The sequence below is a fragment of the Pipistrellus hanaki genome, assembly GCF_964339955.1.
Source record: "Pipistrellus hanaki genome assembly, chromosome: 10".
Classification (NCBI taxonomy): Eukaryota; Metazoa; Chordata; class Mammalia; order Chiroptera; family Vespertilionidae; genus Pipistrellus; species Pipistrellus hanaki.
The window spans coordinates 41,107,607-41,122,506 of NC_140512.1; the positions used below are offsets into that span (position 1 = coordinate 41,107,607).

Sequence of the window (14,900 nt, forward strand, 5' to 3'; positions counted from 1 at the left end):
AATACTCCATTATCACCAAAGGAGTCAGAGGAGAAGAGCAGCAACTCCCAGTCTCGTAGAAATAGCACTTAAAAACCCTTTAAGGCATGGATGGGGAACTGTATAAGGCGGGTCCTATAAGGCCCACAAAATGATTGGGTCTGGCCCTGCCAAGGCATTAGGGGTGAGTTAATTAAATGTTTGACCAAGTAGAGCAGGCTAATGTTTAAGTTGATAATTTTGTATGGCCCGAGAATGATGTTATAAATATCCAAATGACTCTTGGCAGAAAAAAAGTTTTCACACCCCTGCCTTAAGGTTTCTTCTAGTACTAAACATCTGCCATCCTGAGTTCAGTTTAAAGCGATGCCAGTATAAATGGTAATAATGCCCACTTATGGAAAGAAATGCCCAATGTGATGACTCGCTTGGGCAAATACAAGCTCTCTCTCATCTGTAACAGCTTCCTCCAGCACACTGAACCTGTAGCCTTCTTACAATGTTCATGGTCCATGCCTGGCAGCTTTGGGGGCTGTGGTTTTTAAGCAGTTCTTGGTGAGCATGCCGAGTTTCCTTATTTACATTAACAGTAGCTGTGTATGTATTGGCAGGAGGTCACATATCTACCCTGAACCAATTATGTCCATAAAAGGTGCCGTACACAACAAAATAACGGTTAATCAGGAGACGAGTAATTACTGCTAATGAAGCTGTGGTAGACAACATAATTTGTTGTGAGCAGTGTTTAATTTTATGGTATAGTTAAACCTGTTCCTTCCCAACACATCTGAGGAAATGCACTTTGTTCACACGTTACATTCCACAAATCACCGTCCCCTCGGGAACCATCGCCCAGGGCGACCGGATCCTGCCGCCCAGCGCCACAGCTTTGAAATTCCAGTTTCTGCTGGGGACTAAAAATGGCCTCGCCCTGGCCATTCAGATTCTATAGGTGTCCCACATGGAGGAAGATTAAAACTCCAAAGCTTCTCACTTTGATTTGGTTCATGTGTACCCACCTGGATTCCCTATGTTCCATATCCCATGTGTTCATGTCCTGGGGCCGATACAGCACCCTCTTGGCATGTGAAGACTGCCATTTGGCCCTCAGCGGGAGAGAGGACATCCGTGTCATTGTTCCATTGCCAAGGGCAGAACTGGATGGTTGCTGCCATGGTTCCCTACCAGGTCCTTAGAGAAACCGGAAATTCGTCTTTATAAAAATCCTGTCTGTGGCTAAACATGCACAGCCCAGAACAGTAGCTTCTAGCCCAGTGGTCGGCAAACTCACTAGTCAACAGAGCCAAATATCAACAGTACAACGATTGAAATTTCTTTTGAGAACCAATTTTTTTTAAACTTAAACTGTATAGGTAGGTACATTGTTATTAACTTAATTAGGATATATGGTATTTTGTGGAAGAGCACGCTCAAGGGGCCAAAGAGCCGCATGTGGCTCTCGAGCCGCGGTTTGCCGACCACTGTTCTAGCCGGTTGAACAAGAAAGCTTTTATCTATTCCTAAAGAAGAGCTAACGTGGCTTTTAGGCAAATGTTAGCAAACATTAGGTGGGGAATTCTAGGAAGAAAATCCGTGGCGAAGGTTACTGAGCCAGCCTGGATTTTCACGTGCCTGGGACTCTCCGGAAAAGGAAATGGAAGAGCAGAGGAATCCCTTAATCTGGTTAGTGGCAACTTATGGTTCAATTAGAGCCCTTCTTGGAGCATGTTGGTACTTGAATCCATCTGTGTTGTGTGTTTTGTGCATGTGCCACATTTTGCATGTACAGTGTGTCCAAAGGGAATCCGTCGTCACACAAACCCTCCCCTATTCAAGATGCGGACAGATGAATTCTTGAACAGTGCCTCTGACTCAGCCCATGTGTTTTCAGGAGAGAGATCCAAGATGCTGATGTGTGTCTGTGTATGTGGGTGTGTGTGTGCTTTTCCTCTCTGACTAGGTGACAGCCATTCAGACCGAAGTATCCCAGAAACAGAGAGAGTGTGAGGCCGACCTGCTGAAGGCTGAGCCTGCTCTGGTGGCTGCAACGGCTGCACTCAACACGCTCAACAGGGTAAGGATGGCTATTTTTGGATTCCTCAGAATAACACTTACCGTGTTTTTTAAATCCTCACCCGAGGATATGTTTATTGAGTTGAGAGAGAGAGAGAGGTGAGAGAGATTTCCTCTTTATATCTGAACCCCACAGCGTTTATTTCCTTCTTTGTGCTTGTCTACATTTGCAGATTTTCCTCTGAATATATTATTGTTTACCCAGGCAGAAATAAATGCCACTTAACTATCAATATAAAGCTGAGCGTTTTTGTAAATGATGATGCGTGCAAATGCAGAGGAATCTCAGCTAGTCTGTTCTGTTGCCTTTGATCTTATTTTCTGTTCCTTGCATTCATTTCCCAAATAAATAGGCAGCTAATGGGAGTGGAGCAGACTCAGGTTGAGCATTTGATGAGTGGTCAGCTCGTGAAAGACTATAGGAAGTACTTGTTCTTTAAAATCATGTGTCATGAACCAACATGTGCTGCTTACAGGTACCAGCGCTCCCAAGTATTTGCCCTGACACTGGTAATTTATGCCGTCAACACCACCTGCTGGGCAAATCAAGATTCCTTCCGATAGGAGCAGAGTATGGAGGAGTGTACAGAATAGATAAAACCTTTATGGGCATTCTCCCCATCGAGAGCCACCTAGAGTAATGGAGGGTGGTTTCTGTACACGTGAAGCAGAAAAGCACAACTGAGAGACACTGAACTAAGAGACTATGTTTCTGCGAGGACCTGGTTAAAATGCAGATGTGTTACCTAGGTGGGATGGAACCCACGGATACCTTAAAACCTGTATGCTTAGGAAATGTCCTGACTCAGTGAGCAGGGCTCTGTGGGACTGGAGTACCCGATGAACCGTTTTTCTTAGAGGGCAGAAAGGACAGTGATGTCTCCAGAGCATCAGGGAGAAAAGTACGCAGGGAGAACTGGACTTCTTGGGGTCTCACGGTGGAATTCCTGCCCCACCGAGGAGGCTGGTGTGGGAAGGAGAGGTCGGAGGCCACTGATGACCAGCTTGACAGCTCCCGGCGCTTCCCCAGCCCTCCCCCGGTCTCAGAGGGGCTTGTGCTTTTCCCCAGGTCAACCTCACCGAGCTGAAGGCCTTTCCCAACCCTCCGAACGCCGTCACCAACGTCGCTGCGGCGGTGATGGTCCTCCTGGCTCCCCGGGGCAGGGTGCCAAAGGACCGAGGCTGGAAGGCAGCGAGAGTCTTCATGGGGAAGGTACCGACAGCCCGGCGGGAGGGAAACCCCGCTTCTGTGCTCAGGGCTGCGGTTATACTTGGCAGCAAAAGGCGTTCCCATCCCAAGGCGTCCTCTTCGTGTCCGTGAGGGTGACCTGTGTGTTCTTTAGACTTTGAATCTGTGTTGGCCAAGTTGGAGGTTAGCTTGGGGTCACATCCGTGGTCAGCAAACTGCGGCTCTTTGGCCCCTTGAGTGTGGCTCTTCCACAAAATACCACGGCCTGGGCGAGTCTATTTTGAAGTGTCGTTAGAAGAGGTTTAAGTTAAAAAAAAAAAAAAATGTAGCTCTCCAAAGAAATTTCAATCGTAGCACTGTTGCTATTTGGCTCTGTTGACTAATGAGTTTGCCGACCACTGGGTGACAGCATCCCTCAGGCAGGTTTGGAAGGTTGCTAATTATTTGCGAAATTGTGAGAACAGTTAAGTGTAGGAGGAAGAAAATTACATGGATTTCTTATGCTGGAAAAAAAATGTTGCTAATGCATCAGAAGGTGAAGCAAAGGGGCTTCGGAGTATGTGAATTTCTTTTTCAAAATGTGAGGGCCTCCTGTGTAGGGACTGAACGTTTTACCCTGGGATAGAAGGGATTTTAAAAGTGTCCATTGCTAATTCTAACTCCATACACTAAAGACTGAAAAAGTCACACAGTAGGATAACTGCTGCTTGCCAATTTTGCCTTTGTCACGCGAGCCCTAAAAGCCGATTTTAACGTTCGATCTTGAAATTTTCTCTGCAGCCAAAGTGGGTTTTTGCAGTAAGTCTTTTTGCTTTGCAGGTTGATGATTTCTTGCAAGCGCTAATTAACTACGACAAAGAGCACATTCCAGAGAACTGTCTGAAAGTGGTGAACGAACAGTATTTGAAAGACCCGGAGTTCAATCCCAACCTGATTCGGACCAAATCTTTCGCAGCCGCGGGCCTCTGTGCCTGGGTCATCAACATCATCAAGTTCTATGAGGTACCCGGCCCGGCCCAGCACGGACGTCACACAGGCCCGTCGGTATCTTAATCCCTGGGCCGGTAAAAGGCTGTAATTTGGAAATTAAGATGAAGTTCTAAGAAGGAGCCATGAAAGGGTCTGATTACACAGAATTCTATGCAGGAGGATACTTGAAATGTTGGAAACTGTCTTCCTCAGGGTAGAACAATTAGCTACTTTAGATCAAATAGTGGCAATTAGATTTGATTCGATGAAAACATTAATTATATTTGTGTGAAAATGCTAATTTCATTTTGATTCAGAAAAAAAATACACACTGAACTTCTGAATTAATGTTCAGTTAAACTTAATCCCTGCTCTCTAAGCAAAAATTCACACCCTCTAGTGTAGACGAGAAAATAGCCATTTTTTTTGTTTTGTTTTGTTTTGGTATTTTAGTGGCAAGTAGGTTTGTGCCTATGTATGGTCTCATCTAAAGCTTGTGCTTCGGGCAGTATAGAGAGAGGATGATCACGTCACGTAGTAATTTATTTATCAACATCCGAGCATCTGCCAATTGCGCCCTCAGCACTTTGCAGAGCATGGGGTGTAACAAGGGCCCGTGCACAGTCCTTCACTCTGAAAAACCATCTCACTTCTGTCTTGGAAGGTTATGTGTTACATTCAAAACGGGGATCACTGAGGAAATGCCAAGTGCAGACAGTGACATTCCCAGAATGCTTTTCATAAAACCAGGCTACGCTCTCTCTTTAGTGGAGGTCCCGGATACTCTCTCTTTAGTGGAGGTCCACAGAGAAGGAGCGTAGACAGATCGCCCCTGATGGGCGGCCTCTCTCCGTAATAAAACACCTGACTCTGTGTGCTCCTTGCCCCGCAGGCGCAAGTTAGACTGTGGCTGTGCTCCCGTTGTTTTGTTATAAAACGTAATTTCCTCTCTCTGTCCCCAGCAGGAGAGAAAATTGATCCACTAAATTCTCAAATGACCCATTCAAACACACACATACTTCAGGCTGCCAGGGACTTGGGAAAGAAAGTCAAAGCGTGATTAATATAGTGTGCGGCTGTCTCCCACTTTCTGGGTCCAGAGAAGGCCCCCCCCCAGCTACCTTCCACTCCAAAGTCAAGGCTAGCTCCCAATTTCAGCGACATGCCTGCATTTCTAGTGACAGGAGGACTTGCTCCTGATTTTACGGCAAGCTAATTTTGATGTATTCATGGCATTTGACATACACAGCATTAGCGCAAGTACTTGTGGCTCTGATGTCCAGAGTATGTGCGTGAATAGTGGACAAGCAGAGAGAATTTGGAAGGCTGTGTGGAGGTTTGCTCTGCCATTGGGGAGAACCATTGCTGAGAAATAAGCGACCAGTGGCTAGTGGATTAGAGGCTTTACCTGTAAAGCCCCCAGCAGAGGAAGGATTGAATGATTACTTGTCGCCTTTGCGTGGTCATTATCTCATGAGTGAAACCCCACGTGGCATTTCAGGTCTACTGTGACGTGGAGCCCAAACGCCAAGCATTGGCCCAAGCGAACTTAGAATTGGCCGCAGCTACTGAGAAGCTAGACGTGCTCAGGAGAAAGCTTGTGGTGAGTACAGACGGTTACCCTGAAGTTCCCAAGAGGAGGTACCTTCTCTCTTAGGCTCCCACCTTCAGATAAAGCCATGTGTGCATCCCTGCCAAACAGAAGGACATTCCATGTGTCCTTCTGTCTTCATCTGCATTCTCCTTTAGTAGCTTATCCGCTGTGTGCCAGACACTGAACCGGGAGAGTGGAAACGTGCATGGTCTGGGAGGAGGAAGGGGTGCGGGGAGGGTAGCGCATGTGATCGAAAGCAGGGACTCTGGAGCCAGACGGCCTGGGTGTATATCCTGGTTCCGCCATTTACCGTTTCACCCTTCACAAGTTAGGTAGTAGCCTCTGTGAGCTTGGTTTTCTCATCTGTGCAGTAGGTATGAGAGTACGGTAGCACCCACTTCTAGGGCGGGATTGTGAGGATTACATGAGAGTCATTCCTATTAAGAATTGAGCACGGTATCTGGCACATAGTACATACTTAGAGAATATCAGCTGCAAAGATGATTAACATTCCTGTTTCACAAAGATGTAACCAACCCTTCTAAGTATACATGTGACTTCATACACACAGTGCAACAGGAGCACCAGAAAAGGACCGCACCTGGAGAAATGAGGGCGCGTGTCCTAATGAAGGTGTGCTTGATCTGGGCTTCCAGGGTCAGCAGGATAACTAGATCGAGAGAGGTGTACTTGGTAAAGAATACAGAAAAGAGGGAAGCAGCAGCTGGTACATGTGAACGACATGATCAAACTAGCTTTTCAGCAGCCGAATGGAAGGCTGGGGAGAGAGGAGTCTAGAAGCAGACAGACAAGTTGAGAGGCGTGGCCACGAGTCCTGCTAGGGCCTCAGGGAAGCAGAGCAGCCAGATGGGGAGAGTGAGATGGATGCAAGGCTGGTGAACGGCAATTGGGGGTCGGGGATGCAGAACAGAGATGATCAGTGTGAGATGCCTGACAAGAAGTCAGACTGAGGAGGCTCTGTCACCCTGGCAACTGGGGGAGCCCTCAGAGCTTCAGTCTAGTGTCTGTGAAGTAATGATCATAACAGCTGCCTCTCCAGGCGGGCACTGAGGACTTCTGGCCGCCCAGAACCCAGGTTTATCTCTGAGGAATTCTCTCTCCTTGTTGGATACCCTCAGGTGGGGCTTCTAGCAGGGGTTCCCTTGGCTTTGCTAGCTGAAGGCTAGCTGTATCATCCCAGCTTCGCCAGTTTGGTCCTCCACCTCTAAAACTGAGTCATGAGAAAAGAGTAAAAGGAGTGAAAGTAGAGGTCATGCATGGGGTGGTACTCAGGAGAGACTCTCAGGCACTTCCTGCTCCAGCTCCAGGGGGTCTGCATGTGGTTCTCTGCCTTTCTTTTGTTCCTAACAGCGTCCCCTCTTTCCTTCCAGTAAAATCCCATTAGCTAAAATTAGCTGGCATCTGTTACTTCCCATCTCAGAATCCTGATATCTCCAAGTGCTGTGTGATAAGTCAAAATGCTGTTTGTTGCACAGTTCACAGCCGTACATGGAGTCCCCACTCTTTATGCAGCAAACCCACGTGTTGGGTGTTCTGGGGCCAGACCTGGGGTTTGAGAGAGAAGCCTGGCTCAGGAACGCAGATTTGCGATCACGGTGTGAAGATCACACATATACATTGTCCAGTGGTCTGAAGGGACTCCATCATTAACCCCTTTTCCCCTCTTCATGGAGAACCAAGAATGACCCTTCTTTAAAAAGAGGATCAGGCTCAGGCACAAGAGAGAGGGGACAATGCACCCAGGGTGTGTGTGAGCCTGCGGGGCACGTCCATGCACCTCGTCGCCGGCTGCCCTCTGCCCAGAGCAGGAGGCAGGTGCAAAGACCTCCTGGGGAGCTGGTGGGCTGTGGTGGCACTCCTTCCCTAACACGTCTGCGAAAGGGGCAAAGGAGGGACAGAGGTTTGTTTTACGTGCTGCAAGGTAATGGGTGTTTAAGGTGACTGTAATACTTCATCTTGAATATCTAGAAATGGCTCAAAAGTTCATTTTTGATTCTTATTCAGGATCTGGATCGAAACCTGAGCCGACTCACAGCTTCGTTTGAAAAAGCAACAGCTGAGAAGGTCCGGTGCCAGGAAGAGGTGAACCAGACCAACAAGACCATTGAGCTGGCCAACAAGCTTGTCAAGGAACTCGAGGCAAGTTCACCTTTTCTTCCCAGATTCTACCTAAAATATGCAGATCAGCACTTTTGGATCTTGTCTTTATTTGCTGTCAATAATAATTAAGCAGATGTGAAATCAGCCATGAAGGAGACTATCTCATCATCACTCATACTGGAGTCTAACTTACCCAAAGTAAGAACTGACGAGTCTCGGTATTTTTCAGTAGATAGCCATGAACTCAGTGGTTTTCCTGAATATGTTATAAACGCAGGCCAGCTGCTAGGTAACAGTGCCATTGAACTGTTGTCTGAGTCACTTAATATACATTTACAATTGGATCCTACCATCAGAGCATTACTTCAAATTAAGCCTGCGTGATATTCTCTATGGCATCTTTTTAGAGATGACTGATGTGCTAATTCTAAAAGTGGATAGGATGATTGCCCAAGTCGGTGAATACACTAAAAACCCACTCAATTGTGTACTTCAAAGGATGAATTTCATATCTGAATTCAATCTTAATACTACGCTTTTTTTTTTAAGGACTACCTAAGAGTAAATAAGTGCACTATTAGAACTGTATTTAGCTGACAGTAACAGAAAAGTTGGTTTATAATGGCTTAATCAAATGGGAGTTAATTTTTTTACACATCACAGAAAAATCCAGGGGGTAGACATTGTCAATGTTGACTCAGAAAATTAGCAACCAGATGCCTAATCTCTGTGCCCTCTGCTTCTCCACACTTAGCAGGTGGTCGCTCACCCTCATGCCCTTTGCATCACGGTCACAGGAGGCTGTTCTACCTCAGATCCAGGCAGGAGAGAGAGTAATCTGTATCAGCTGACTTTTTGTCTCTTTTTCTAATCCTCACCCAAGAATATGTTTTTATTGATTTTAGAGAGAGGAAAGGGGAGAGAGAGAGATAAACATCGATGTGAGAAACATCCATTGCTTTCCTCCTGTACGCACCCTGGCTAGGGATCAAACCTGGAACCTTTTGGTGTACAGGATGATGCTCCAACCAGGTGAGCACCCGGCCAGAGCTGGATTTTTGTCCTTTTATAAGAAAAACTGAAGTTTTCCTAGGAATGTGTTTGGCAGACTTCACTTAAGTTTCTCTAGCCAGAGTTAGATTGACCACGTGTAGCTGAAAGAAGGCTGGGAAATAGGAAAACTGGCAGATGGTGATTGGCTTAGCCAATCACGGTTCATCAAATGGGGCTGGACTCCTCACCACCCTATTTAAAATCAGAGTTCTCTTAGCAAGAAGGAATGGAGAAATGTGTTAGGGTCAGTTGAACTGGGGGATAGCCTAACATAATTATACTGGACTTTTTACTAATAAAAATCTAATTTAAAAAACAAACCCAACACAACAAATTTAAGTCCATCATCCCTCATAGTTCATTCTGCAAAATCCACTCTCCATTCCATCTCAGAATCCCAAGTCTATTCTTCCAGTTGTTAGGGCCACAAGTTTTGGCATCCCCCTGAGCTTTTGCTCTTTCTCACACCCAGCCCACAGCATACACACTGTATTGGCTCTTCCTTCAAAGCCCATTTGGAACCCACACACCCTCACCCCCCTCGCCTCTCTGTGCTGGCCCTGGAGTACTGTCCTCGCTTCCACCATCACCCCTGAGTCCTCTTCCTTCACTGCAGCTGAGTGATGTTTTAAAAAATTAAGTTCCTTCCTGACCCTGGTGTCTCAGAATTCTCCAGTAACTAATTGTCCAGCTCAAAAGGCAGTCTAAAGGCTGCAAGGCCGTCTATGACCGGGCTCCTGGATACCTCCTGTCCTCACACCTGCCACCTTCCCTCTCTCTCCAACTTCACTGGCCTTGCTCTTCCTACTTTGCGTCCTTTGCCTTTTTCCTCCACGTGGCTTACCTTTCCCCCGATGACATCACTGGCTCCCCAACTTCCTTCTGCTAAAAGTCTCTGCTAAAAGTTCCCTTCATCACATGGCTTTCTCTGCTCTCCCACCTGCCCCCCCCCCCCACCCCTGCACACACCCTGCTCTTACTGTTTTATTTTTTTATAACATTGATCAGCACATGACATATACGCTAACCCATGTACACATATAAGTGCCTCGAGAATAGGAACCTCACCTGTTTTCTGCACGGCTTGATCCCAAGCATATAGCACAGTCCCTGGCACGTCATAGGCTCAGTAGATATTTGTCAAATGAATGAATGGGTGAGCTGTGGGAGCCTCCTCCGTTAAAAAAAATCAGGGGCCTTTTGAAGACTCATTTTTCTTAAGTCAGTTGAGAAACTCCACCACTTCTGTTGGAGTTTACCACTTGTTCCATTTTGTGTGGTGAGATTTAAGCAGTTTGAAATGTTCACCACTTGTGAAGTATCTGAAAAAAAGAAAAAGTGCCCTTTAATTAGGCTGTTTTCCTGACATAGTTACAGATGTCTGAACGCTTTATGAAGGGTAAAACGGGCTCTATGCTGCCTCTCTAACACATAGCACTGTCTCCAAAGGCCTAAGTTACTCGTGAAGACAAGGGGAGGAAAATGTTTGACCAATACTAACTAACACATATATGTGCATGTGTATACATATAATGTTTATTTGAACATGCCAGACCTTTTCCTTTGAGAATAAATTCTTTCTGACTAGAGCTGGAGACAGTTAACTTCTGAAAAGCATCAAGACTGATGATTTTGTCTATATAGCATTGACCTGGAAGCTCAGCCATTCAGACTAATAAATCAGGCAATTTATATTTAATCATTAACTAACTCCTGAGCTGAACAGCTGTTCAAAATTAGAAATTGGGTCACCCCAGCCAGGATGACATTACAGGCAATCTATAATGCATTAGAATAAAATTATAGTGATTTTTAACTGTCTAGAAATTTATTAGAGGACATGTTCCATCTCTTAAACCCTTGTTAGCCAGTGTCAGTAATGATTTATGTTGCGTGGGTGGTATAGTGAAATTACTGACGATTTTTGTAGCCAATAAGTCTCTGTTTAGTAAATCTTCAAACTTCAAAGCTGCTTTGGAGAATGAGGTAGGTGCACTTTATTGTTGAACATTTACTAACCAAAGACAACAAAGATGGAGGGAAAGCAAATGAGAGATTCCTCTTCAAAATTAATGGGTCTGTTGTCAGCAGCTGAGGAAGGAAATGAATGAATTCTAGAAAGAGGGTAGAGAGCTGAAGTTCCTTAGTGTTTAATTGTTATAGCTAACTTGGAGTGACCTATATGAAGCAAAGCAGGGAGATTATCTTAACACAGCTTTGAAAAACATTTGCAATTGCTCATTTTATGACCTCAGTGCTGTGGGCATTATGATGGCTTGCAGGCAACTGGCATTCCAATCTATTCTGATATGTATCATTTTTGGTTTCTGTGGTCTGTCTGTTCTCTCGTTCTCTCGTGCTCTCTCTCTCTCTCTCTCTCTCTCTCTCTCTCTCTCTCAAATTGCTGATTTTTTTCCAGGTCCTGTTAATTTGCATGTGCTTAGAATGTATTCATTTTTAGCATGCATTGAAACAAAGTGAGTTAGTGAACTACCCTGTAGTTTAATCAATCTGTAGATATTTATTGCCATTTTATTCAAATTCAACTTTAAGGGCTCCATGTACTTAGCCTGAAAATCAAATTTTAAATGGCCATCCAACTAGCTATCAGGACCTCAGCAGCATTCTTGGAGTGTATTATCTTTAAGGCTAGTGAGGTTCTTTGATTTCCATGTTGTATAGGTTCTGACACTGATCAAGTGATTTTATTAGAAAAATACCCTGAGTAGAAACTAACAGCACTTATTCTTCAATTAATAGGATTCAGGATAGGTGGTTCTTTAAGCCTTATGTTTTAATTAACTAACATCAGGGGTGTTTGTCATTTTCCTTTTTCTAAAATAAGCCACCAGCCAGTATGCTAAAGAGAAAAGAAAGTTGGCCTAGGGCAGTGTAGGGCCATGGCTGAAAAGCAGGAGATGTGGAAAGCAGCCAAGTTGCCATTAAGTATCCTCCCATCCTTCAGTCTTGGCCACAGCTCTTGATACTCCACTCCCAGACGGACAGGAGTGTGACTGTCATCAGCCTTTCCCGAAAGACCTCCCTCAACCACAGTGAAGGAGTTAGGGCATCTAAGGAGAAGATATTCAAGATCTCACGTCGTGTAGTAGTAACTCCATGGAAGAGCGTATGGGAGCTCCTTCCGAATCGTGGGTTTCAGATGCATGAGCGATTGTAATAGTCATTCAACCAGTTCTGTTCTGCTCCTTCTAAGGACTGGACATTGTGCTCCAAGGCCATCACATTAGGCATTTGTTGAGCTCACCCTGCAATTACAACTGAGCAATTTCATCTTTCAGTCAGAGAAGGTTCGCTGGGGCCAGTCTATAGAATCTTTCAAAGCTCAAGAGAAGACACTCTGTGGCGATGTTCTGCTGACGGCAGCCTTTGTGTCTTACGTGGGACCCTTCACGAAGCAGTATCGCCAGGAGCTGGTGGACTGCAAGTGGGTTCCCTTTCTTCAGCGAAAGGTAAGCTCAGCTCCTTACCTTGTCAGCATTTGGAAGCATCACACTGAAATTTCAGTAGTAAAAACAGTGCGTATATACCAGGCTCCATTGTACCTCTGTAACAGTAACTGCCTGGAAATTCTGGTGTGAAGGAGATGTTCCTTGTGTGTGGCAGTTTTTCTTATTTTAAGGAAGGATAAAAAATATGAAAATTAATTATATAAACAAAACTGATAACTAAAATAAAATTTGGATTATGATGTTATTGTATAGTATGAAATCTTCTGTTTTCTTACTAATATTATGAGTTATTTGTTAACATGTGTGGTTTTTTTTTATGACTACTTTCAGGTCAGAAGTATGCCATTTTGTACATAAGTATAAAAATAGCTCAACTTAATCCCAGCCACTGTGGTTCAGTGGTTGAGTGTCGACCTATGAACCAGGAGGTCACAGTTCGATTCCTAGTCAGGGCACATGCCCTGGTTGTGGGCTTGATCCCCAGTGTGGGGCATGCAGATCAATGATTCTCATCATTGATGTTTCTCTCTCTCTCCCTTCCTCTTTGAAGTCAATAATATATATATATATATATATATATATATATATATATATATATATATATATATTAAAATAGCTCATCTCTCTCTCTAAAATCAATTAAAAAAATATCCTTGGGTGAGAATTTAAAAAATAAATACTGGGTATTGCAGCTTCTGAGAACTTTATGTGATTCTAATATGCAGGCTGGGGTTGAGAGCTGTGGCCCTGTGGGAGATGTGGGTTTTGGGTAAGACACACAGGTAGAGAGCAAGGAGTTTGATCCAAATAGGACTAGGACACTACAGGGCACCTGGGATAGGCTTTCAGAAAGTGCAACAGTGGGGGCACGCATTTGGAGCACGGGGTACGGAAGAAACCAGGTAGCATGGTGGGTAGTTGGAAAGGACAGTGCGGTGGGCACACATGACCTTGAAGATCCAGATCACACTGTTACCCAAAATTGTTTCCCTCCAAAGAGTAGCACAGAGGGCAGTGGTAGACGGTAAGAACTTAAAGCCATATATCCTTGGCTAATAGGAAGATGCTCATTCAAAACAATGCCCATTTATTGGTGTCTTTAAGGAAACTGTATCAAGTCAGATACCAAGGCTTCATATCACTAGGAGATTGCGTTTACTTGTAAGATAACATCGTAGTCAGGAAAAATAAGAATATTGTGCTACTTTTCCTATATTGATATCAAATTGCATGCTAGCTTTCCTGTGGGAATTTTCCCAGCATTTAGTTTACTCTTTGGCCAACCAATAAATCAAACACCTATTGCTGCTCTGTCTCTCCACCCCCCCCCCCCACACACACACACACACACTTACTCCCTGTTGGGCTCTTGCTGTAATCTCTTATGGAGGCATATTTCCATGAAGCCTGGGGACCAGCTCCTTCTCCATCTTGCCCATTCTGGCATCTCCAGGCGGTGTTTTGTGTGTAGGAGGTGCTCAATATGGTAAACGCTTGGTGATTGATGACACAACGAATAAGTTGCGTTCCGTGATCTTGTTAAGTTTTGGTAAAACCAGTCCATTTTTATAAAGAATGACATCTATTCTTTAAAACAGATTTCTCTTTCTCTGTCTCTCTCAAAGAGTACAGCTCCCCCATTGCAGTGCTTTCCGCAGTCACAGTGCAGGCCTGGGCACAGCCGGCAAGCTGATGGAGTGAATGCATTCCATTAGCCCAGCCCAGAAAGAGATGTCAGCTCCTTGGGGTGACGGCCTGTAGTAAAAGGTGAAATGTCAGAGCAAGATGTCCCGCTCTAGCATGGCTAACGTGGGGTGATCCCTCCATTGGCCAAATACATTTCTGTTACCGACTACCTCTGGATGTCTAAGTTCACGCTCATCTTGTTAGAGTAGCTGTAGATGTATGTAGAGGGCAAAGTCCCTTGAGGTCAGATAGGGGCAGTAATAAAGAAGATATTGACAGAATCCTAGGAGGTAAAAGACGGGGTTTATTGGCACAGATTGTATTTCATGGTGAGAGTTTACTTGGCTTCTCAGCATCCACAGAGAACTTACATGTCTTTTCTTGGTTTGAATCTCTTTCCTTGCTGGTCATCCTGAGTCTTTTGCTCTGCCCCACTATTTATGCATTGCATTTGACTCTGATTTTAAAGGTTTCCATTCCAATAACCGAAAGCCGGGATTTGATTGCCATGTTGACAGACGATGCTACCATTGCCGCCTGGAATAACGAAGGCCTGCCCGGTGACAGGATGTCCACCGAAAACGCCATAATCCTCACCCACTGTGAGCGCTGGCCCCTGCTGATAGACCCGCAGCAGCAGGGAATTAAGTGGATCAAGAATAAGTACGGAACTGACCTGAAAGTCACACATGTGGGCCAGAAAGGGTATGTGGAGTCTGAGGGATTGGCTCTCTCTCTAGCTGCTGTGAAATGGGTCTGATTGAAG

General features: G+C 45.0%; 1 protein-coding gene across 2 annotated transcripts in view; it reads left to right on the top strand.

Moving 5' to 3' along the window:
* Nucleotides 1–14,900, top strand: part of DNAH11 (dynein axonemal heavy chain 11) — a 197,197-nt gene that overhangs the window by 131,228 nt on the left and 51,069 nt on the right. For both annotated transcript variants that reach the window (XM_084896194.1, XM_084896193.1), the window contains exons 56-62: nucleotides 1,940–2,053; nucleotides 3,122–3,265; nucleotides 4,061–4,243; nucleotides 5,712–5,813; nucleotides 7,830–7,964; nucleotides 12,278–12,448; nucleotides 14,604–14,839. In XM_084896194.1, the coding sequence (XP_084752320.1) occupies nucleotides 1,940–2,053; nucleotides 3,122–3,265; nucleotides 4,061–4,243; nucleotides 5,712–5,813; nucleotides 7,830–7,964; nucleotides 12,278–12,448; nucleotides 14,604–14,839 (1,085 nt within the window). The remainder of the gene's footprint in view (nucleotides 1–1,939; nucleotides 2,054–3,121; nucleotides 3,266–4,060; nucleotides 4,244–5,711; nucleotides 5,814–7,829; nucleotides 7,965–12,277; nucleotides 12,449–14,603; nucleotides 14,840–14,900) is intronic.